The sequence below is a fragment of the Neoarius graeffei genome, chromosome 2, assembly GCF_027579695.1.
Source record: "Neoarius graeffei isolate fNeoGra1 chromosome 2, fNeoGra1.pri, whole genome shotgun sequence".
Taxonomy (NCBI): domain Eukaryota; kingdom Metazoa; phylum Chordata; class Actinopteri; order Siluriformes; family Ariidae; genus Neoarius; species Neoarius graeffei.
Genome location: NC_083570.1, coordinates 69481264 through 69507404, shown reverse-complemented (window position 1 = coordinate 69507404; position 26141 = coordinate 69481264). Strand labels below are relative to the sequence as shown.

At 41.5% G+C, this 26141-nt stretch overlaps 1 protein-coding gene across 15 annotated transcripts in view; it reads right to left on the bottom strand.

Moving 5' to 3' along the window:
- The window catches only part of tjp1b (tight junction protein 1b), a 139806-nt gene that overhangs the window by 52693 nt on the left and 60972 nt on the right, over window positions 1-26141 (bottom strand). For 9 of the 15 annotated variants that reach the window (XM_060914810.1, XM_060914813.1, XM_060914808.1 and 6 more), the window contains exons 4-8: window positions 14211-14313; window positions 13244-13559; window positions 12948-13054; window positions 8532-8700; window positions 8213-8357 (exon numbers count right to left, since the gene is read on the bottom strand). In XM_060914810.1, coding sequence (XP_060770793.1) covers window positions 8213-8357; window positions 8532-8700; window positions 12948-13054; window positions 13244-13559; window positions 14211-14313 — 840 coding nt within the window. The remainder of the gene's footprint in view (window positions 1-8212; window positions 8358-8531; window positions 8701-12947; window positions 13055-13243; window positions 13560-14210; window positions 14314-26141) is intronic. The other 6 variants (XM_060914809.1, XM_060914807.1, XM_060914820.1 and 3 more) reach the window with 1 other exon arrangement.

Sequence of the window (26141 nt, the reverse complement as noted above, 5' to 3'; positions counted from 1 at the left end):
TGTAAATTCCTGGGCTGTCTTGCATGAACTGCGCGTTTGAGATCTCCCCAGAGTGGCTCGATGATATTGAGGTCAGGAGACTGAGATGGCCACTCCAGAACTTTCACCTTGTTCTGCTGTAGCCAATGACAGGTCGACTTGGCCTTGTGTTTTGGATTGTTGTCATGTTGGAACGTCCAAGTACGTTCCATGCGCAGCTTCCGGGCTGATGAGTGCAAATTTGCCTCCAGTATTTGCTGATAACGTGCTGCATTCATCTTTCCTTCAACTGTGACCAAGTTTCCTGTGCCTTTGTAGCTCACGCATCCCCAAAACATCAGCGATCCACCTCCGTGCTTTACAGTAGGAATGGTCTTCCTTTCATCATTGGCCTTGTTGGCACCTCTCCAAATGTAACGTTTATGGTTGTGGCCAAAAAGTTCAATTTTGGTCTCATCACTCCAAATTACCTTGTTCCAGAAGTTTTGAGGCTTATCTCTGTGCTGTTTGGCGTATTGTAGGCGAGATACTACCTGACCGTGGTTTGGTTTTAACAGAGCCCTTGATTTTCCATTTGTTAATCACAGTTTGAACACTGCTGACTGGCATTATCAATTCCATGGATATCTTTTTGTATCCCTTTCCTGTTTTATACAGTTCAACTACCTTTTCCCGTAGATCCGTTGACAATTCTTTTGCTTTCCCCATGACTCAGAATCCAGAACCATCAGTGGCTGGATGAAAGATGCAAGAGTCTGTCTGGATCCCAGAAACTCACTCAGCTTTTATGCACACACACTGATTACAAGCAAACAGATCACAGGTGAGGACGTTACCTTTAGTAGCCATTCAAACCCATTTGCGTCAACTTCTGTGCATGTTATCAGGCCAAAATCACCAGGGTATGTGAACTTTTGATCAGGGTCATTTGGGTAGTTTCTGTTGTCATTATGATTTAAAAAGAGAAAAACACAGTCGTTTGACAATAAATGGTTTCACCCAACCACTAACCATGAGTGGAAAAGATGTTTTTGTGTTATCATTCATATTCTCTGAAAAACGGTCAAAGAATCATAGATTCTGCCAGGGTATGTAAACTTATGAGCACAACTGTATTACTCCTTAATTAATTAAACTAATTAAACCTTTATTCATCTCCTTTGTTTCTAAAATTTAAACTGCAGCTCATTTATGGTATTCCTTTTAGAAACACATGGGAAAAACATCCTTCTTTGTGTATAAGGGGAGACAGAGGAAAAAGGAGGGGGAAGGAGAGAGGATAGTGACTGGTGCAAAACTTTAAACACACACACACACTTCTCTGATAACAAGCTGGTAAAATAGATCCAGGTTAAAAAGCAACCATGAAAGAGCATGTGAGGAGAAAAATTCTTAAACTCTTCCCACGGTTGCCCTACATAGTAACTTTTCATTAGACACTTTCAGATCAAATAGTTCTAGGGACTTAGAGAGGAACTACCCACTGGGGAGCTCCCCCGAGAACTACATACCTTCAATGGCTTTTTTTCCCTGCTTGCATTCGCACTGCCAGTAGGAACGCTGAAGTGATGTATGCCAGCTTGCTAGTGTGACGTTAGGAGGAAATGCTAGCAAAGATTTTTATATTTCGCTTAGACATGTCAAAATTGCGTTGCATTTCCTCTATCGCATATAGGCTCAATAAAGCCTGACCTTCCTGTCGGTCCACTTGTCCATGCTATTTAAATTCCATTTTTTAACGCAAACATTAAGAACTATTGTCATACATGTCAACCTATACGGAATGTCCGTATTTTATACGGATTTGATTCAATAAACGTAGTATACGGGCGTACAAATAAAGTTATATGGATTCTTTAAAAAACTTCAATATTTATTTAGAACTATAATCAATTCCCACGATGATAAAAGAGCGCATAACGTTCATTTACAAACGTACTGTACACCACAGAAAGCACAAACAGCCAGTAAAGAGCCTTATGAAATTGCGCGTTATCTTGTGGTAGCGAGACTTCGTTCCACTTCTGATCATGCGCACACCGCATTGTGAGAATCCCGCCAACCGGGAAGTTACATTTTGTCTGAAACGCGTATTTCCACCTGAGCGACTTTCACTAGCGACTGAAAAGATTCTGAATGGGCACTCCAGCAAGATCAACACAGACACTTGCTGTGACATGCAGCCTAGTGAGGTATTGGTGCAGAGCACTAAAAAAGCTGTCATGGAGTACAATTCAGAACATTAGAGTGACACTTTGTGTTTTTGTCGAACATTGGAGCTTTGTATTCATTCTGAAGACTTATTGTTATTAATATTGAATAAAAAGTAACTTGGATATATCATTGTTAATTATCATTCAAATTTAAGGTAAATTATTTTAATTTGCATCTTATACGGATTTTATAAGGGAAATACGGATTTTGGAGGTTGGTTATACAGGTTTGATTGACCAAAGGTTGACATGTATGTATTGTGTACATGGCTAATGTTTTACAGATTTTGAAAAATCGCAGTTGCCTGTGCTATATTGACTCATGTTTGACCAATCAACTTATGCTTACAGTACCAGTCAAAAGTTTGGACATATCTCCTAATTCAGTGGTTTTCTTTATTTTTATTAATTAAAAAACAAAACCCACACTTCATGGCGGACAGTCGTTTCTCTTTACTTAGTTGAGCAGTTCTTGACATAATATGGATTACTACAGTTGTGCATAGGGCCATTTACTCTATTTTTATTATTTACTGTTTGATCTCAAACACATTAAAGGTAAACTGACTTTCAGATTTTTCAGGTTTAGGTCATAAAAAGAATTTTCCCGACACCTAATTATTTTTGTTTAGTGGACCGAAAGCTACTGCAGGGATGTGTTTTGGGGCTGGTGAAATTATCTGAAAATTTTAGCCGGGGGTCTGGGGGCCGCAGGCCCCCAGCTGATCCAGGGCAGCACCCTGGTGGGGGCACAAGGGGGGGCGAAGCCCCCCGAAGCTCCTGGGTTCTGGGGTTTTCTGACTTAAAAATTGTACTAAAATGGCAAGCAAACACACAAGAAAAAACTTGTCATGATTAACAAATTCAAGCCAATTTAATGGTCAACATGCAACTCTGAGCCCCTATAGTAAATTCAATGATTCTTAACTGACAAAAAGCCAAAACATGGAACCTACAAATGTCATTCTAAATTAAATCATCTGTATTAGAATAAATAGAAAACTGTATAAGGAAAAACAAAATTTATACTTTCAATTACTGTAGAAGTTGAACATACCTAAATGTGCCTTTTCAAACAAACATGATGCAACATAAGAATTCATCCACCATTATTTATTAAACTCTATTGCTGCTGGTAGTCTCCCGGTTTGCTTCTTATGTATGGCAACTTCTAATATTTGATTAAGTTACTGCACACCCCGTTTAGACAGGGTAACAGGATTGACACAAAAAAATTAGTCATGCATAGACTACTTACCAAAACTGAAATTTTTAAGTAAATATTCTCAGATTCAGTTAATTCTGCCATCCATATAAAAGGTGAGAATATGTAGATCCTTGGCAACAAATAATTTCAATAATAGCTTTTGGGAGCATTTATTTTTGTTATGTGATTAATCATGGTAACAGAACTGACACAAACCTCTGGGACAGATACAAAAATTAACAAAACATCGAAAAAATCTCTTTTCTTAATGGCATTTTCAATTTGTGACATCATATGTCCATTGTGGTTTCCACAGTCTTGTCGTTGAACATGAAAAAGTTTCAATTCCACCTTTGTCTAACATTAAGAATCATGTCTGAAAAAAAGTCTCTTTTCAGTGGGACAGCCATTTTTGCTCATTTTCGACCCTAAAATTTGCTACAAAATACACATTTATGAACCAAAAGTAGTCAAATTTTGAAATGCAAGGTAGAACTGATGATGTTTTATCATATGAGACCATAAAAAGGTTTTAGAAATCTCAAAATGTAATCAAAACGCGTCCGGACAAAAAAAATAAGTTTTCTGTGAAATTGACTCATATACAGAACTGTACAGTGTTCATTCACTTGAGGATTTTCATATGCAAGAATAAAAATCACTTTTTCATTAAACAACATTCACAAAAAATGTTTGCAATTAATTGGGATCCACTGTTTTTATCATTTCAACCGCGCATCAGACCCTCGGCCAACTGAAAATGTCTTTCATGCACTTTTCTCCCTCATGAGAATTTTGAAAAGTTGGCAAGTATGTATTATTATTTGCACTAACATTTTAATATTGAATAAACAAATCAAAATTGTGTATAATTACCTTACATCCACGCTGTGGGAAAAGTTTTGAGCGAAAATTAAAACTAACTTCGAGTGTAAAAGGTGAAATAATGTGTGATGAAGTTGGCAGAGACTCTGAGGTAAAGTGAGAGGAGGCGGGAGGGGGGAGGGGTCAAGCATCACTGCCGCCTCACAGACTCACTTTCCCGGGTTAAACTCCCACCGCTCCCCCTCTCTCGAGCTTTTGTTTTGTTTTCACCGAGTAACCATTTTGATTTGTAAACTAGAGCCGTGATTTAAACTGCTGTTTCTTCGGACGTAACTAAAACAAACTGAAATAAAAACCACCCCTTCTTTTCTCCTCAGAAGGTTTAGCCTCCGATGCTAACCTTTTCACCACAGCTTTCATAGCGTGCGCATGCGCATCCAGGAAGTGTGAGGCCCCGTTGCCATGGCAACCTTCGTCACCCCGCGAAAACATACCCAACTGTCGCACGTGCAGTGACGCCATCACCACTCACAGGTTTAATATGGGGAAAGAAATGAGCTGGGTTGTTTTTTTTCCTTCTTCCCCATGTTTATTTACTTTAAAAACAGACACACACACACACACCCCAAACTGATGATCAGGTGCATCTTTACGCTCGATCACGGAGGCTGCCATCTTTCAACTCTTTGTTTGAAGCGAGCTTACGTACAGCTATCTAACAAGCGCGTTCATTGGTTGTTACAGAGCGATGGGCCAATCACGTACCTCGTTTCATCTCAATGACGGAATTACTGAAAGTTGGAACGAATAGGATATGAATGCGGATTTTTGAGCGAAAAATCGGAAAAATTTTTTTTTTCAAATTGAGGTGAAAAAAGCGGAATTCCGCGAATTCGCGGAAAAATGACATCCCTGCTACTGAATTCAAGTCACAGACTTCCAACATTATTATTATTATTATTATTATTATTATTAATAATAAAATAGAACAATTAATGAATTTAGGGCCATGTGGCCCTAAATTCTCTGCTATTATTTCTTGCTTCACCGTGACACAATACAAGATACTACGTCATGCATCACGTGGTGGGCTTTCCCCGTTTGCGCAAGGTATTGTGGGATACAAATTTGAAACAGGAGAGGAAAATGGAGGAAACGAACAAAACCTGAAAGACCGACTACAGTAACGGAAAGCAAGAAGAAAAGACGTTATGTTGAGAAGGAAAGGAAACGCAGGACCAAACTAATAAATATCGGCGGTCAGCGAGCACCTCGGTGTGATCAGCTGTTCGTTTAGCGACAGAATGACGGAACTGTCAGTGCACCGTCAAGGTAAACCTGTAGATGGCAGTAATGCAACACTGGATGCCAGCTGCTGTAAAATCCAAGAGAAGATGACGACGACACCGAAAGGTAAACGTGCACACGGACTTCCTCTGTCTGCTTGACTGCGCAAAGCGAGTGATTTCATGCACATTATTTGCTAGGGAATCCCCTCAAATTAAATAACCTCCCAGCCACAGAATGGCCTGGGGTGTTTTTTTTTGTTATATATTACATCACAATGACCAAATTTCAGAGGGAACTAAATTTCACCGGTTTTAATGAAATTGAAAGGCCGTCTACTTTTAAGGTGGCAAGAAATTGCGCTAATTAACTTTTTTTTTTTTTTAAAGATTTTTTGGGGGGGCTTTTTTCACCTTTATTGGATAGGACAGTGTAGAGACAGGAAATGAGTGGGAGAGAGAGATGGGGAGGGATCGGGAAACGACCTCGGGTCGGAATTGAACCTGGGTCCCCGGATTTATGGTATGGTGCCTTATCCACCTGAGCCACGATGCTCCCGCACTAATTAACTTTTGACGAGGCACCTGTTAATTGAAAAGCATTCCAGGGGACTACCTCATGAAGATGGTTAAAATAATGCCAATAGAGGATTTCGGCCTACGTCATTGTTTCCATAGCGACAATATTTATGCCGCCATTTTGACGGTCACAAATATGGCGACTACCGGTAGCGATACACTGTTGATCATGACGAAGTCTCATTGTCGAGTATTTTATCCGGCCTAGATGACGCGAGTAAGAAGCGATATCACCAGAAAATCAATGATGCTGGTGTACGTGATCCGTACACGTTACCAGGCTATCTTTTTCTGGCTTTGCAGCGCGGGTGATCTTCCTGACCTGCAGTCAGGCGTGTGGGAAATACCAGGGAAAAAACATAAAAGAAAAAGGAGCGAGATGCAGAAAACACCTTCACTATCCAGTGACGTAGGGCATTTACAGGGCGAGCAGAGGGAGAGGTATTTGCAAAAATTGAGGTTAGCAGGCTTAGAGAACGACGTTTACCTGCTTCCATCAGGATTGTTCACTGACGTACGGAAGTACACGAAGCCCTCGTCTTTACCTGACTTCGGCCCACATGATCTGTATACCTATGTCGTTAAAAACCAGGCTGGGTAACATGCCTACATCAGCGGGTCGTCCCTGGAGCCGGTGGTCGCCATCTTATTACAGCTAAGGTTTGTTCACATTTTCATTTACTTTCGGTCCTCAGGATAAACAAAATGTTATTAAATGTCATTGAAATAGCTTCTTAGTCTGTTGAGACATGGCCCGTTATAAAATTTGCTGTTACCAGGCAATGACCAAGAACTGTATTATTAGGGTCGGTGTAGTTGTAGTAGTGCACTAGCAGCTAGCTGTTAGCACTAGCTAATGTCAACAACAGTAGCTGGTATGTTACTGTAGCAATGTTTACGTTCAGTCATTTGGATGACTGTTAAAACCTTTCAGCCTCAAGTTTTTCCTTTACTGTATTTACTAGTTTACTAAGCTAGCGCGCTCGCTCCCAGCCTGCCCGAGCTAGCGCGCTCGCTCCCAGCCTGCCCGAGCTAGCGCGCTCGCTCCCAGCCTGCCCGAGCGCGCTAGCTCAGTAAACTAGTAAATACAGTAAAGGAAAAACTTGAGGCTGAAAGGTTTTAACAGTCATCCAAATGACTGAACGTAAACATTGCTACAGTAACATACCAGCTACTATGTTGTTGACATTAGCTAGCTTGACCTTCAAAATGGCGGACACCGGGGTGTCACGTGACCTGTGACGTCACGTCGAAATCCTCTATAGTGTACAAAGCGTCAAGGTAAACGATAGCTACTCTGAAGAATCTAAAATATGAAACATTAATACTTTTTTTGTTTACCGCATAATTCCATACAAAATGTTCCATATGCTATTTCATAGTTTTGATGTCTTCAGTTATTTTCTGTATTGTAGAACAACGTCAAAACACACACACAAAAAAAAAAAAAACTATGAAGGAGTAGGGGTGTCTAAAATTTTTTACTGGTACTGTACATTTGGATCAATCACTGTACACTTGCATCACTCATGGTTCCTCTTATGCTGGGAGTTGTACCTACCCTGAAGTACAAACTACAATCATTCTCAGTTTCTGAAGTGCGGACACACAAAAGGGGGTACTTCCTACAACAGTTCTTTGAACTATGGAAAGGTTCCTCTGGTCCAAAAGTGCCTATTTAGGACCATATATGGATAAACCAAACACGGCGATTAACATTTTTACTAGAAATTTACAACACACAGAAAACAGCCCATCACTTAGGAGTTAGGTTAGTTTGCTCAGTACACACGACTATGCAATATCATCAGTGCTCCAAACAATGATGAGAAAACAGCCAAGTTAGTTGGCAGCACTTGTGTCAAATCGTGTTACATAGCTGTTGGGATGCTTTCAAACCACATTTGTTTCACTTACACTGGCCGAATTCCGTGCAACAAGAATCGTGTAGCTCTGATTTGAAATATTAATAAATTAAAATGCATATGAAGGGGAAAAAGAGAGGATAAACTTTAACATGTGTGTTGAAAAACAAAACAATTAACCTCCTGCGGTACAAAACAGCAGCAGGAAAGTTGGAAATTGAAGAGAGATAGAGCGATAGTGAGAGCACAAGCACAGACCTGCCATTGCTGATTTGGGGAGGGGAATGTCTAGAATGGTCCGAGGGCTCAGAGCGTCGGTCTGGGGAGCGAGAGCGACTGCTCTTCTTCTTGTCGTGGGATCGGTTCGAGTGATCAGACGCTACTGAGTGGATATCTGAAATATCTGTCACCAAAGACCACAAAACATAAGCTTTCGCTGGAAAAACATTACATAATACAAATGAATATTCTTCAGATAAAACACTCATTCATTCAATGCACATACTAAATGCAGGGGGAAAAAAAAATGCAAGAACTAAAAATGATGCGTACACTGATCAGAAACGACAATACTTACCATCTCTATCAGAAGCATTAGCTGAGGGGATACTGTCATCCAGATCAGGGATGTTGAGCAGCGTGGCTCTCTCGTCTCTCTGCACGACCATCTTCAACTTGCCCTTCGACCTTTCAATCAACTTCTTAGCGTCTATCAGGGAGAGGTTCTCAGTCACTGTGCCATTTATCTAAGCGGAGACGTTACAAAAATAGTTAGGAGACTTTTTACACTGCACAAACTCCAACGAAGCAGGCGGCACACATTTATAGTCAGCGATTTGAATCAAGCTGGTTAGAGCTAGTTTTCAAAACTTAAAATGCAAACATATAGTAGCAGCATGCATTCTGGCACTGGTTAAAATCCAAGCTTTATGGGATAGAGTGGTAATGATTGATTACGTTTATTTGGAAATCAGAAGAGATTTTTTTTTAACATTGTGTTTCCTTAATCAGTACAAGAAAGCACAGAAATGTGCTATTCCCTGTGTACCTGTGCTGCATTTGTTTCAGAGTGGTTGTGGCGTACAACACACACTACGTTATCTCTAGTGCTTAAAGTGCATATCACGGGTAAATTCAGGAGCAAGATCAATGTAATTCTCCTATTTTATATTAAACTTTGGTCAAATGTGTGTCACATTTTGTGCAATTTTTTTTTTACCTTACACAATACCAGAAAAATTCAGTTGAAATCAAGCCATCTGAGGCGAATTGGTCCGCCTCTGAAAAAACTTGGCATTTGGATTTCCCGTCAAACATTGATTTTCGTGACGTCGCGTGCGGGACGCCTCCCTCTGAATCCTACGTCAGCGCTGGTTTGTTTATGAGAAAACGACCTGGTGGTTTTCTGCAAATTCCTTCAACGTTATCGCATAATTATTAAAATGGTTAACAGATGTATCGTAGAAGGGTGTAGCAACACCAATCTTGATGGGATTAGCACTCATCGTTTCCCAAAAGGCCGGACAATGAGAGAGAAATGGGAGCGCTTGGTCTACACAGGCTGTGCACTGAAACCGTGCAAAGCTCGCGCAGCCTGCTGGTGCTTCCGCAGGTGACGTCACGAATCTGGCTCCAGACTCCCTTGGGATTTTTCCAGACATGTATTGTTTTATTTTTTTTCTGCTGTAGACAGATGGCCTTGTGCAAAATTACCCTTCTGGATGAGTGCGTAAAGGGACATACCTTCATAAATAAAACCAAAATTGGTCCAGGATATGCACGTTAAGGGTAGTATCTCACTGGGCTGCGACAGCTTGCGAAAAATTGCGAACATCATTCGCGAAAGAGTTTCAAAAGTGTCTTGAAACATTCGTGGGGCTTCTCAATTTCCTCGCATGAGTCGCAAAGTGTCGCTGCTTCGTCGCTGAAATTTTGAACATGTTCAAAAAATTCGCGTGACAAAATTTCTCTCAAAATAGCCGCAAATGCGTCGCTGGTGTCGCAAAGCCGTCACGAACCCTTCTCAAGTCAGTTTCCGTGAAGCTTCCTCTACTTCCCTGCCTGCCGAGAGAAAGCCGGGCTGTGACAGCCTGTGACTAGTCGGAGACACAACATATCTCATCATCTCTAGCCGCTTTATCCTGTTCTACAGGGTCGCAGGCAAGCTGGAGCCTATCCCAGCTGACTACGGGCGAAAGGCGGGGTACACCCTGGACAAGTCGCCAGGTCATCACAGGGCTGACACATAGACACAGACAACCATTCACACTCGCATTCACACCTACGGTCAATTTAGAGTCACCAGTTAACCTAACCTGCATGTCTTTGGACTGTGGGGGAAACCGGAGCACCCGGAGGAAACCCACGCGGACACGGGGAAAACATGCAAACTCCACACAGAAAGGCCCTCGCCGGCCACGGGGCTCGAACCCGGACCTTCTTGCTGTGAGGCGACAGTACTAACCACTACACCACCGTGCCGCCCGGAGACACAACAATTGCGGTAAAATATGCGAATATCAATTCAGTGTGATTCCAAGTGAAAATTGTCGCTAATTCGCATATTTTATCTCCAACTAGTCGCAGGCTGTCACAGCCCAGTGAGATACTGGCTTAATACCCGAATATTGACAACCACATAAAAACACCTCCCTCTTTATGGCCCACATCATTTTTGTGTTTTGCCATTTTCCAGCACCTAGAGTTTTTCCCTCTGAGCAGACATTAAACTGGAGCTGCCAGAATGTGAGGAATAATTTAAATATTACACAACATGTTCTAAACTAAGAATAAACAATCCCACTTTTGAGTTTCTTAAAAGGTTGATAACCAAAAGTCCTTTAGACTATAAATAACGGTGCTCTTATACAATCATGTAGTAACTATACAATAAAACTATGTAGCAAAATAAATAAATAAAATTGTTGGAAACCCAGTGAGAAAAACATTGCAGCCCAAGGTCCCATTTTTATTTAACGACAGATTTCTAACATTTTAAAAAGATAGTGTTCTGTCCCATTCGAAGAACCGATTGTATATACTTTTGAAACCTTTTTCTTTCGGTACATAAAATGTTGTTACATAAAATCTAAAAACACACTCAACACAGGCCATGTCCACATTAATATGTTTAGTTTTAAAACGCATCACTTCTGCTACATTTACACCTGGTGACCACACTACTCTTTTGGAAAAGCTGCCGGCCTTGTTTTAGTTGAAAACTCCAGGGTAGGGTTTTAGTTTAGACGGGCAAAAACAGAGACGTTTGGAAATGACGACACAGACACCCATGTTCGCTTCCTGATTGGGTCTTTGTCATGACACATCCTTCCCTGATTCGTCACGCTCCTGTCACATGACCCTTTTCTGGAAGAAAACAAACTGCATCAGCTGTTTATACTGGCATGCGCATGCCCAGTGTATGTGAATGGTCATGTGACATGCATTTTCATGCATGTTAGGATGGCTGGAGATTATCGCTAATACGGAGCCAAAACACTCTGGACAGAGATCGTTTTAGTTTTAAAATGCTGCTTTAAAACTAAAACTTATTTAGGTGTGGACGTAGCCAGCGTCACGTATGTGATGCTCTAAAAACGTGGGGTCACAAGTCAACCTGCTTCATTTTGTAGGCTATACCATGGTGTACTTCAATAGTTCTTACGTTTTTCTTTCACTTGTAAACTTCACAAGACATCCTACAAATATTATGAGGCATACCAAGTTGGTGCACACAATAAAATAAACAGGAAGAAAACTATTAGGCAAAAGTATTTAAAAAAAAAAAAAAGGATCCTTAATCTCAGGGTGTATTCAGACCAGAATAGTTCGATAGTTCACTTGCTTTGGTCCGAACCAAATGTTTTTTTTATTTTTTCATTTTGGTGCGGTTCGCTTTCACACTGTACATTTTAGTAAGCGGACCAAAATCTGTCAACAAAGCCACGCGCCCTGAGGTCGTTCAGCTATTGGTCAGAGACGACACGCGCACAAAGCGTTAAGTTCAAAAGTAGTCATGGAGGCTTTCCGTGCTGTTATTCTTTTTAATGTCATCAAAGCTATATGTTTTTTCCAGTTTTTACTGTTTTCACAATTGTGCGATTACTATGCTGTTGTACAAGTAATTTATCAACGACGACTTCAAAGGGCAAGGCGGCTACAGAGGATAGCGCTGATGAGCGCACATCATGTTGTGACAGTTCTGGCTCTTCACGCAATAGATGAATTTCTTTTTTGCGTCGCTAGTACCGCCACTTTTTGAAAGAATGTCCCTGATTTTAATGTAGGTCTGACGGAGTTTCTTCACTTTTAGCCGACATTGTTCTGGGGAGCGCGTGAACCCCTTCTCCTTCATTTTCTCACTGAATACAGCAAACGCGTCGGCATTTTTGTGTGTTCTCTCCAAAAGCTCAGATGTGTGGACATCTGCCCATTTATCCACAAGGGTACGCGTTTCTTCCTCGGCCCACGTTTGCCCCCTACTCATGTTTTGTACTCTGTAGTCTAGCCTACCACTGGTCTGAATGACTGAACGACTGTTGTAAGGTTCCCTTGACAACCGAAACAGTGTTTGCACTTTGCGGTGGAGTGCCAAGACTCGGTTTCCCATAATGCTCGACAAACGACGGAAGCTCCCGAGGTACAAAAAAGCAAAACTGTCGGATTAGGTCCGGTCTGCTTTCACACCTCCAAAAGATCTGCACCAGGGTTCCTTTGGTCCGGACCGAGTCCGACCTTGCAGCTCGGTCTCGGTTCGCTTGTTTGGTCCGGACCAGAGTTCGGTGGTTTGTATTCAGACCAACCCAAAAGGTCCGGACCAAGGGAAATTTGGTTTGTTTGGTCGTTTGGTCCGGACCAAACAACATAGGTGTGAATACGCCATCAGAAGACCTAATGAAAATGAATAGGTCATGCGCTCTTAACTTGGCCATCTCGATCCTTGTCTAATTGTATTTTACCACACTGCTAATTTCTAGCAGTCATGCTCGCTCACCTTCAACACCACATCACCTTCCTGGATGTTGCCGTCCCGGGCAGCCAGGCTCTCAGGAGAGATGTCCTTCACAAAGATGTGGCTGGCCAGGCGAAGGCCATATTCTGCTTATGAGAGTGAAGAGCAGGAATGCGCGCCATGTTAGTATATTTATTTAGTAAAATTCATTTGCTCATCTATCAATTCCTATTTGTTAGTCTGTAATAAAAGACACATTAGAAGCCAAAACCACTTAATTTTAGTCCAAATACAAACAAAGAGGAACTAAGGGGCCAGGCTGACATTGTGAAACTAACCTTCATTCTTGCGAGACTTGACAAGCGTGACCTTGGCTGGACGGGAAGCCAGGTTAGAAGTGACAGAATGGCGCTCAGAGCGTGGAGACAGGCTCCTGTCTCTGGAGGCGCTACGCTCTCTGTCCCGCTCCCTTCTTGTGCCCTGTCGCTCTCCTCTAGCACTGCGTCGGCCGGTGGCACCACCCCCACCGTACCCACTCCGCACTTCATAGATCTCGTCTTCATAGCTGTCATCATCTTCGTCGTGCTCAGACATTGTTTCTCGCTCTCCACGACGCCCTGTTGGGACCTGAACCTTCCTCTTTCGTCTGATGGTCTGAGAGGGAGAAAGAAAGACAGGAACAATGCTCAGTCAATAACTAGTCAAGTTGAGTTTATTTGTATAGCGCTTTTAACAATAGATATTGTCACAAAGCAGCTTTACAGAATTTTAGTGACTTTAAACATGAGCTAGTTTTATCCCTAATCTATCCCCAATGAGCAAGCCTGTGGCGACAGTGGCAAGGAAAAACTCCTTCAGACGACATGAAGAAACCTCAAGAGGAACCAGACTCAAAAGGGAACCCATCCTCATTTGGGTGATAACAAATAGCATGATAATAACATTAACAGTTTTAACATGAAGTCAATTTTGTTAAAGTTATAAACTGTTCATTGATGGAAACTTGAGTTCATGACAACTGCAGTCCGAAAGTTAGCAAGTCAACTGTAGTCCTCAGCCATAAAAGCAGTAGTGCAAGTGTCCAGAGCGTCTTCCAAGTGCGACTTTCGACTGTCCATATGGGGCTGTCCTCCACAGGAGCAACGTGAGGAGACTCCAGCCAGACATAGGGCATCAGGATGGATCAGGCAGGTCCGAGAAGAAGAGGAGGTCAGCATCTCGATCTCAGGACATAACTGATAGCTAACATCCTGACGTTTTCCATGTTGTGTGTGTGTTTGTGCACAAGATTGAACTGAAACTTACTATCTTTGCGTTCTTTCCACTTTTCCGCAGCTGCTGCACCGCATACGCGTGTTCCACATTATCCATGGAGACGGAGTTAACCATCACAACTCTGTCATTCTCCCTGTGAGGACATTACAAAGCATTAAATTCCCCAAATTTCTTCATCTGGGGGTCAAACTGTTATCGTATTATCAGTGTTTATGCTTAATTAAATAACACACAGCACTGCCCAATGCTAGCCATGCACTATAGGACAAAAAACTTTATTCCCCATTTGCCCACTTTGATATTTCTGAAAACTCAAGTGAACTTCCAGGTTGGGAGCACAAACAGAACTGTTTACAGGTGTAATGTACTGGTGTGAGAGGGAAGACAAATCAATTCTAAGCCTTCTAATCTTGTTCCAGACATTAAAATATTGATTTTTACAACCCCGATTCCAAAAAAGTTGGGACAAAGTACAAATTGTAAATAAAAACGGAATGCAATAATTTACAAATCTCAAAAACTGATATTGTATTCACAATAGAACATAGACAACATATCAAATGTCGAAAGTGAGACATTTTGAAATTTCATGCCAAATATTGGCTCATTTGAAATTTCATGACAGCAACACATCTCAAAAAAGTTGGGACAGGGGCAATAAGAGGCTGGAAAAGTTAAAGGTACAAAAAAGGAACAGCTGGAGGACCAAATTGCAACTCATTAGGTCAATTGGCAATAGGTCATTAACATGACTGGGTATAAAAAGAGCATCTTGGAGTGGCAGCGGCTCTCAGAAGTAAAGATGGGAAGAGGATCACCAATCCCCCTAATTCTGCGCCGACAAATAGTGGAGCAATATCAGAAAGGAGTTCGACAGTGTAAAATTACAAAGAGTTTGAACATATCATCATCTACAGTGCATAATATCATCAAAAGATTCAGAGAATCTGGAAGAATCTCTGTGCGTAAGGGTCAAGGCCGGAAAACCATACTGGGTGCCCGTGATTTTCGGGTGCTTAGACGGCACTGCATCACATACAGGCATGCTTCTGTATTGGAAATCACAAAATGGGCTCAGGAATATTTCCAGAGAACATCATCTGTGAACACAATTCACCGTGCCATCCGCCGTTGCCAGCTAAAACTCTATAGTTCAAAGAAGAAGCCGTATCTAAACATGATCCAGAAGCACAGACGTCTTCTCTGGGCCAAGGCTCATTTAAAATGGACTGTGGCAAAGTGGAAAACTGTTCTGTGGTCAGACGAATCAAAATTTGAAGTTCTTTATGGAAATCAGGGACGCCGTGTCATTCGGACTAAAGAGGAGAAGGACGACCCAAGTTGTTATCAGCGCTCAGTTCAGAAGCCTGCATCTCTGATGGTATGGGGTTGCATTAGTGCGTGTGGCATGGGCAGCTTACACATCTGGAAAGACACCATCAATGCTGAAAGGTATATCCAGGTTCTAGAGCAACATGTGCTCCCATCCAGACGATGTCTCTTTCAGGGAAGACCTTGCATTTTCCAACATGACAATGCCAAACCACATACTGCATCAATTACAGCATCATGCCTGCATAGAAGAAGGGTCCGGGTACTGAACTGGCCAGCCTGCAGTCCAGATCTTTCACCCATAGAAAACATTTGGCACATCATAAAACGGAAGATACGACAAAAAAGACCTAAGACGGTTGAGCAACTAGAATCCTACATTAGACAAGAATGGGTTAACATTCCTATCCCTAAACTTGAGCAACTTGTCTCCTCAGTCCCCAGACGTTTACAGACTGTTGTAAAGAGAAAAGGGGATGTCTCACAGTGGTAAACATGGCCTTGTCCCAACTTTGAGATGTGGTGTTGTCATGAAATTTAAAATCATCTAATTTTTCTCTTTAAATGATACATTTTCTCAGTTTAAACATTTGATATGTCATCTATGTTCTATTCTGAATAAAATATGGAATTTTGAAACTTCCACATCATTGCATTCCATTTTTATTTACAACTTGTACTTTGTCCCAACTTTTTTGGAATCGGGGTTGTACACTGAAAGACTTATACAAGTCTTGAGAGATAGTGAAGTAACTGAATGACCGATAGAGAGCTAGGAACATTCACAAAAAAACAGCAAAAACAAATACAGCAATATGAAGTAGGAAATGTCTAGTCAAATTGACTGGATACCATTTTTCTATACCAATACTGAAACCTTGAGTACTCTGCCAAAAACAAAACCTGATATTAACCTTTACAATTATTGTTTTTTATTTGAAGCACTTAAGATGGCTGTCTAAAATTATTTTACTCACTCAAATACTGCTCAAAAAACAGACAAATGAATATTTCGATATCAGGATGGACAAATGGTAATTTGGGTGGCTTCTGTTATTATTGCATAACCTACTTTGAGTTGCTTTGTGTTACACTGTGCTACAAGCAAGTTTGTGATATTTCAGGCAAGATCTGTGACAGTATTGGATTCATTCTTTTGACCCCTGTGATATACAATCTAGCATTTATTGGATACTGGATCACGGCCATCTCCAATGTCTAGCAGTCATAATAATAATAATAATAATAATAAGTTTCTTCATTGTTTATATGCCTATAGTTACTGTGTGTGATGCACCATAATTATTTGCCCTATTTTACAAAATAAGTCCAGAATGAAGAAGGATGGATGGATGGATGGATGTGTATGCCAAATGTAAAGTGTTAAGCAGGAGTTGAGTATAAAATTTAAGGTTACTTTTAACATCAAACTTCACTGTATCTCAAAAGGTTGTTGATCGGCCAAAACACATTTAGTACCTGAAGTTTGTCTCTTTAGTTTTTCACCGAAAGTACAAAACTAATGTAGCAAGAAAAATAAGACCAGCTATTTTTGCTGCCATTTCTGCAATGTGAAAACTGCAAGTCTGAATCATTACACGCTTGACTCAAAACTCTTGTCAAGGAATCTCAAATATATCTGTCCACATATAGGCAAGTAGGTGATGTACAAACTGGTATTACATAGAGCAAGCATTGTTCTTCTTAGTTGACAGACTATATTTGGGCTCAAGTGTGCGTCATTTGAAAAAATAATGCACACCATCAGTCAAATTCCAGAAACATTCTCGTATTCTTTGCTTGAAATTACGCGACTTTTTGCCTCCTGGTTCATTTCCGGTTTCCAAGTGATGGGCAGCAATCTAATATGGCGTCCAAGCCAAGTACGCGTCCATCGTCATCTCATGGAAAACATTCTACATCTGAGTGTTAACGGACTAGAACCAAAATCAAAATTGAGATAATCCGGGGGGGGGGGGGGGGGGGGGGGGGGGGGTCAAAAGAATTATTATTTGAGATGTAAGTATCCCAGAAACTACATTAGTCTAGGCCAGGGCTTTTCAAAGTGTGGGGCGCGCCTCCCCTAGGGGGCACCAGAGTTCTTCAGGGGGGGCGCAACGTGAGGGAAAATAAACCAGAATAAGTTACTATTGCGGACATTTAGCGAACTTCAGCTAGCCTTTGCCAGAGACAAAATGGATCGATTTTTAGTACCTAAAGCTACAGTGAGTGAGGAGACAGAGTCTGGGCCAAGCAAAAAAAGAAGGAAGTATGACCACGATTATTTAAAGTTTGGATTTTCATGGACTGGATCTGAAGATGCTCCACTGCCACAGTGTGTTGTCTGCCAAGAGGTGCTAGCTAACGATGCTATGAGATGTTTAAAATGTGTAAAACAAGATGTTTAAAAAAAAAAAAGCAGAGATGTTTAAAATGTGTAAAAAAAAAAAAGTTTTAATAAAAGCTCATGTGTTTTAAATGTGTAAAAAAAAAAGATGTTTTCAAAAAGCACAGATGTTTAAAATGTGTAAAAGAAAAAAAAAAGTGTACAACAACCATTTTTTTTTAAAATACAAATGGAACATTAAGTATAGCAACAACAAAAATTGCAGGGGGGGGGGGTGCTGTTGTTTATTTGCTCTCTGAGGGGGGGCTGACTCTCCCACTTTGAAAACCCCTGGTCTAGGCAAATGAAACTGGACAGGCTTAATATTGAGCAATAGAAGATTTATTCCTCAAAATTTGAATGAGAAATTCAAACGCATGTGGATTCCATGAATGATTTCACAAATTCAATATGCGCGCCGCCTGAGACACACGTCAAGTCGTTAGTCCAGCTCCTGCCAAACACGCTGCAGCATGTCTTTGGTAACAGTCTTTTCTGGCAACAGTGCATTTTCAGAGAATTCTCTCATAAATGCACGTTGCACAGTCTTGTTCGAGCATACTAACACACACAACGCCTTTTCTTTTCCAGTGAATGGCATTTCTACACCTAAAAAAAATAAAAACAAAAAACATTAAAAGATAAGTTTTGACCCGTTTCCAAACATACTGTTAAAATTTGAGGTCAATTGAACAAGAATCAGCAAAGTTATTAGATTGTGAAATATCAAATTTTTTGAAACACCCTGTATCCATTTATGTGATGGATTGGATCCCTACAAAAGGCGGAATTTTCAAGCGATTTCAACAACTTTCCAAATATAGTTTCCCAGGGATCCCCCTGGGTTCTGAAAAATATTCTCTACTTTTTTCCTTGAAAAATCAAGTCAAATAAATATTCTTCACTTAGTCTGCATTTTTTCTTAGTTACTGACTTGTCAAAGTGGACTTGATACAGGTTTATACCAACCAAACTGGCACAATGCAAATATTTAGACAGATACAGCTAGGCCTCTCCATTACATATAACATTTGGGCTCCACTCCAGCGTCTGAGAAGAGAGACTTGATTTTGGGCGCCCTGTGCACCATCAGACTAAAATAAACCTCTTTAGTTTGAGCTTACTTAAGGATATTTTAGCAGGGAATTATTCAAAAGAGGTATCAGGACTCCCTTTAGCCTTTACTTCAACACACAACTTGACTTACAATTGAACAGAGTCGAGAAGAATCTTGGACCGACCAACAGTGAAGGAATCTGAATTCGATTTACAAACCAAACACAGAATGACCCCGTGTTTTACATCACGTGTCCACTGCAGGAATTCAGCATGCCATGCCCCCCGAAACATAGAGCGCTTCTCTTACTTGCTGGCTGAGTGCAGGCCTCTACAGTGCGCACGTTTCACTCGCATTTGCGAGCAAATTTTTCAGCATGCGAACGACGAAAAAAAAACCGCGCATTCATGCGAGGGCTTCTTGCGGCCGACAATTTAGGAAAGCACTGAGCACAGACGCGACGAGTTTAACATTCTAAAATGTATCAAACATTAAACTGCAAAGTATGTAAATCCAGCGCTGGACAGCCTACCTAATAATATTAGCATAACGAGCAATGGCCTGTATTGTTGTGTGTGTGTTCAGTGTTGTGTGTGTGTGTCCTGCCTGCGCCTTGCTCCCTGTCTGTAGTTGCGTGCATTGCCCCGTCTTGCACCTGTGGTGGTGAAAAAGTTACATTTTTTTTGCCGTTCTGCCACATCTTTCTGTGATTGCCCCTCTTTCCCACGGTTGTATGTTGTGGGTGTGGCATTAGGTGGGAAAAGTGCTTTTTAAGGATTCATCAGATCATTCAACTGAGAGATAACTGAGAGCTGGTTCGGACTGAGCTGAGAAATATATTCGCTATGCAGAGAATAACGGCGTTTTTTAAAAGCAATGATGGTGGAAACAAGAATAAAAGAACGGACGAGGAAGAAAGTGTAGTGAAGAAAGCTAGAACGACGGGAGAAAGTGTGGGGAAAATTATATAATGAGATGGAAAGCACACACCCCAGTGCAAACATTTAGATGGGAACATACAACACAGCAGAAAAACAAATAATATACAGTATATACAAATGGTGCATGTCACAACACAGCAGAAAAACAAAGAATATATATATATACACAACTGGGCGTGTTGAGTTGCGGATGTTAACTGCACATTAGTTATAGAAACTCAGTTCAGCTACAAAACTCCGGATATTGCACTGTATTGGGTATGGATGTAAAAGTGTAGAAATATAAAATATACAAAAGCTATAAAAACTAAAAAGTTGCTCTGTGAGGTTGCACTATAATAAAAGTATTGCACTGTATCAGGTAAGTGTGAGAATATTGTCCTTTTAGGTCCTTGTTGGCGCATTGTTGCACCTGCCAAAAGTGGCATCAGTCAGTGCATGTAACTAGCCTTTTTCACATTACGTCACTTGCAGAAGAACCTCACATCCGTTTTCAGCCTTTTGAATGGAAGAAGAGGCGGCATGCTAATCTGCTGGCTAACAAGTAGCAACCATAGAAAGTCAGTAAACTTCCTTTCCAAAACAAGGCAGATAGGTGACTGGAATGGTCGCTAACAATACGTAATGATAAACAACAATGCGCAATATTATCATCAATCTTATCTGTGAATGACACAGTTTTGTTAACATATGTTGCCGCCGTATACCTCTTCTTCCATTCAAAAGGCTGAAAACGGATACGAGTTCCCCTGCAAGTGACGTAATGTGAAAAAGGCTAATTGTTCAAGGTGGTTACGGCCTGTGGGAAAAAACTGTTTGAGTCTGTTGGTCCTTGCTTTGATGCACCTGTAACGCCTGCCTGAGGGCAGCAAGTCAAAGAACTCAGAGCCAGGGTGGGAGCTGTCCTTGATGATGTTGTTAGCTCTGCTGAGCTCTGCTCTCTGTTTAGCTACTGTTTGTTCATTCATTCAGTTGTTTGTTATTCATTTGTTTGTTCATTCATTCATTTGTTCATTCATTCATTCTCAATTGAATTTTGCGTTTTGTGTGTTGGTGTGTCTAAGGTTTGCGCTGCAATAAACCTTTAAAATGAAAACCTACTTGTGCTTCTGCCCCCATTTTTTTCCCTGTGCTCCTAAAATTTTTAACTTAGGAGCATGTGTGCTCCTGAAAAAAAAAAAAAAAAAAAGTTAGTGTAGAGCCCTGGCTGAGTGCACCTTCACTTTAGCCTCTTTTTTTTTTTTAAATATAAATTACACCGATCCCTGTATTCCTGACACTGCCCGATGTGCTTGGGGACGGTCGGAGCTCTGAGTGTGCCTCCCTCGTGGCTTCCCTCTTGGTGTAGTGGTTAGCGCTGTTGCCTCACAGCAAGAAGGTTCGGGTTCGAGCCCTGTGGCCGGCGAGGGCCTTTCTGTGCGGAGTTTGCATGTTCTCCCCGTGTCCGCGTGGGTTTCCTCCGGGTGCTCCGGTTTCCCCCACAGTCCAAAGACATGCAGGTTAGGTTAACTGGTGACTCTAAATTGACCGTAGGTGTGAATGTGAGTGTGAATGGTTGTCTGCGTCTACGTGTCAGCCGTGATGACCTGGCGACTTGTCCAGGGTGTACCCCGCCTTTCGCCCGTAGTCAGCTGGGATAGGCTCCAGCTCGCCTGCAACCCTGTAGAACAGGATAAAGCGGCTAGAGATAATGAGATAGGAGTTTAAACTGCGCAGTTCACAATCTAGACTGTTTAGACTGTTCAGTTCACGCAGAGATATTGACATCACCACACCAGGCCAATTAAGAGGCACTGTGACTGGTCAAAAGTTTGGCACTCATGTGGTCATTACGTGTAGTTGGTTTTTATTGGTCACAAGCACATGCTCATTGTTTACATTCTGGCTTCCCGCCATCTCTTCACTGGGGTTGGATTTCGGCAAAATGGAGGGATTTCTATAAAAGATGACTTATGATAAATATGACCAATACATTGGTCACTGTGACAACTGCCAGTAATTTTCTCTTTGTCACTGATGGATTATATTCGTCAATGACAAGTGCCAGCGGGGACCCTGGTTTCCAGACATTTCCAATTATCTGGTAGTCCAAATAGCGTCTTTCATGAAGAATCAAATGAAAGCTTTCAAAAGTCTTTTTCGTTTGTGGCTGGATTCATGACGTTGGAATAAAGACTTCTAAAAGGACAATAATTGTCTTATTTTTGCAAGGGTTAGTAATGCAAGCCAAAGTGTAGTATAGGATTCAAGTCGGCGCTACTGTAAGCAGCCATGGGCCCAAAGGGTTGCTGGTTCGATTCTCAGGACTGGCAGGAAAAATGTGAGGGAGTTGGGTGAATGAACAGCACTTTCCCCTCCTTCTGTATCATGACTGAAGTGCCCTTGAGCAAGGCACCTAACCCCCAACTGCTCCCCAGGCGCTGTAGCATAGCTGCCCACTGCTCTGGGTCTATGTGTGCACGCACATTGCTCACTTGTACAGTGGCATGCAAAAGTTTGGGCACCCTTACTGCAAATGTCTGTTACTGTGAATAGTTAAGTGAGCAGAAGATGAACTGATCACCAAAAGGCATAAAGGTAAAGATGAGACATTTCAGTGTTTTCTGCAAGATTTGTGTATTATTTTTGTTTTGTACAATTGGAGAGTGAAAAAAGAAAAGCAACACCATGTGAAAGTTTGGGCACCCCAATACATTTGAGTTCTCAGGTAACTTTTACCAAGGTTCCAGACCTTAATTAGCTTATTGAGCTGTGGCTTGTTCAAATTCTTCATTAGGAAAGGTCAGATGATGCAGATTTCAAAGCTGTATAAATCCTCTGACTCCTCAAACTTGTCCCTAAAATCAACAGCCATGGGTTCCTCTAAGCAACTCCCTCGCATTCTGAATAATAAAATAATTGATGCTCACAAAGCAGGAGAAGGCTACAAGAACGTAGCAAAGTGTTTTCAGGTAGCTGTTTCCTCAGATCGTAATGTTATTAAGAAATGGCAGTTAACAAACAGTGGAGATCAAGGTGAGGTCTGGAAGATGAAGAAAACTTTCTGAAAGAACTGCCCGTTGGATTGCTAGAAAGGCAAATAAAAACCCTGTTTGACTGCAAAAGACCTTCAGAAAGATTTAGCAGACCCTGGAGTGGTGGTGCACCACGGGCGATTGCTCTAAGACAACGAGGGAGGCTCAGCCTCCTCTAAAAATGACGAACATCGTGTAGGATGAATTGCGCTAGGCTTATGTTATAGCCGCCTTTATAACATTGCTATTTCAGATCCAGAATCATAGAAATACATGTGCTCAACCCAACTACAGTGCGAAATCATTCCGTTATAGCTTTCCCCAGTTCACCTAATGTGTGCGTGAGTTTTTCCCCCTCGTGACAGCGCGATGCAGCCCAGCCTCAGTGGACTTCAATGGCATGTGGGAGCTATGCGCTTTTCAATCTCAAAATGCAAGACGGTTATTGGACAAATACTGCGAAAATGCCCGCCCACGGACTCCCAGCCTCACGGTGGGAGGGACATGGCAAAGCTTTCCGCGAGGAGACTGGTGATTGGTGAAAGCGGCCGGATATTTTCTTTGATTGACAGCTCGTTTCAAATATAGACAGGCAGCGGTGAATCTCAGTTCAGTCGCATGCGGAATTGGAAGTGCTGTGGTGTATTGTCAGAGATCAGCTTACATTTCGATTTCATTCATTACATACGGTTTCTACCAGCTTTTTTAGTTTGTATATATTTTCATTGTAAATTAAGTGTAAATATAGTGTTGTCAAGTTTGCTATCTTAGTTCCAGAAATTTCGTTTATTTGAGTGACTGAACTTGAACTTGAGGGGGCTAGTCAGCTAGCAAGAAAGCTGCGCACGGATGCCAAGCATTGCTGATTTAATTTTGGTGAAGCCATTTGCCAATCTTCCTTTCGAGGAAAAAATTAAAATTAAAGAGCAGGGTAGACCAACGCCTCAAATTGACTTGGTGAAAAAGGTAGGGAATAATACTCGTTCCTTTCAGCTCTCCTGGTACGAGAAAGTGAATTGGCTAACAGCAAGTGACCCACATCAACAACAGTAAATAGGCTACTTTAGTAATACGTCATGGATGGACCAAAAATATAGAATCTATTTAAAATGTTTATGCTGAGTATATTATAGTGGAATATATATTTTTCTGGATATGAATTAAACACAGCTACAATTTGGAAAACATTTTTAAACAAAAACACAGCCGAGAACATTTCACACTACAGACCTGGATTAAAAGTGAAGGGTTATCAAAATTGTCAATAAAACATTTCTCAGTCAAAATAAGTAAAATATAGGGAAAGTGCCATTGAATGAAATGTGTGGCACCCAGCTCTATGTTTGGCTCCCCAAGGTCAGTGCTTGTGCCTATTCCAGAACACTCTGCTGTTACTGCTGAGGTTCCTGACAAAGAGCTGCTTTCAATAATGATCAATTTTTAAACAACATGCCACAATTTTAAAATATAAAATGTTAAAATATACCCCCCCAACACCACCATCATGTATATTGGACAGTAGGCTAATGGGCCAAAAGAACCTGTTATTTCACAGTTTGTGACCCTGCCAACAATCAGCCAGATCAGAGGCAAGAGTATGGGCAAAACTGATGTGTTTTTTCTTTTTTCTTTTAAAATCTGGAAATATCGTAACCGACCAGCCTCCCCTGTTTGAAAGACTACCAGCCGCCACTGTGGTGCACTGTTCTACTATGCAGCGACACCTGAACAAATATGGCCTTCATGAGAGAGTCATCAGAAGAAAACCTTTCCTGCGTCCTAGCCACAAAATTCAGCGTCTGAAGTTTGCAAATGAACATCTAAATAAGCCTGATGCATTTTGGAAACAAGTCCTGAGGACTAATGAAATCAAAATAGAACTTTTTGGCCACAATGTGCAAAGGTATGTTTGGAGAAAAAAGGGTGCCAAATTCCAGGAAAAGAACACCTCTCCAACTCTGAAGCATGGGTGTTGGTCAATCATGCTTTGGGGTTGTGTTGCAGCCAGTGGCACAGGGCACATTTCATTGGTCGAGGGAAGCATGGATTCGAATAAATACCAGCAAACATCACACACCACCTGTAAAAAAGTTGAAGTTAAAAAGAGGATGGGTCCTACAATAAGACGATGATCCAAAACACACCTCAAAATCTACAATGGAATACCTCAAGAGGCCCAAGCTGAAGGTTTTGCCCTGGCCCTCACAGTCCCCTGACCTAAATATCATTGAAAATCTGTGGATAGATCTCAAAAGAGCAGTGCATGCAAGACAGCCCAAGAAACTTGTAGAACTGGAAACCTTTTGCAAGGACGAATGTGTGAAAATCCCCCAGGTAAGAACTGAAAGATTATTAGCTGGCTACAAAAAGTGTTTACAAGCTGTGACACTTGCCAAAGGGGGTGTTACTAAGTACTGACCATCTCAGGTGCCCAAACTTTTGCTTCAGGTCCTTTTCATCTCATTATCTCTAGCCGCTTTATCCTGTTCTACAGGGTCGCAGGCAAGCTGGAGCCTATCCCAGCTGACTACGGGCGAAAGGCGGGGTACACCCTGGACAAGTCGCCAGGTCCTTTTCATTTTTTGGTATTTTACACCTGTTTTTTTTTTTTCTCTCCGTGCTTCCACGGAAGGCGGTCACATTATTCTTCTCTAACTCTCCGCGGTCGCCATTTTTATCCCCAGTGTGACAAGCGGGTGCGTGACCAGCGCCTTCATGGCTGCAGGAGCGGATGGCTGCTTGCTTGCGCTGGATTACCTCCTCCCCTTCTTACCCCTGATTCCCCCCCTCAAGTCCCGTGTTTAAAGTGTACCTGTGTTGTAGTTGTGCTTATGCAAAGGGTTTTTTTTTTTTAAATGTTCCCACACTGTACTCCTGACAGGAGCATAGTGTGTGTGTGTGTGTGTGTGTGTGTGGGCGGGGGGGTTCTTTTTTTTCCCCTTATCTCTCCTCATGTTGTGTTTCCTTTTTATCTTTATCCCTGTCTTCCTGTCCCGTCTACCCTATGTCAATTGTATGTTGCATATGTACGGACAGGTTGACGGCTAATTTCGCTGGTACATGTGACTAGTGACAATAAAGGGTATCATCATCATCATCATCATCACCTGTAAATGATGGAAATAAAAATGTAATCTTGCAGAAAATATTAAAGAAATGCATCGTCATCTTTACCCTTATGCCTTTTGGTGATCAGTTCATCTTCTGGTCACTTAATTATTCACAGTAACG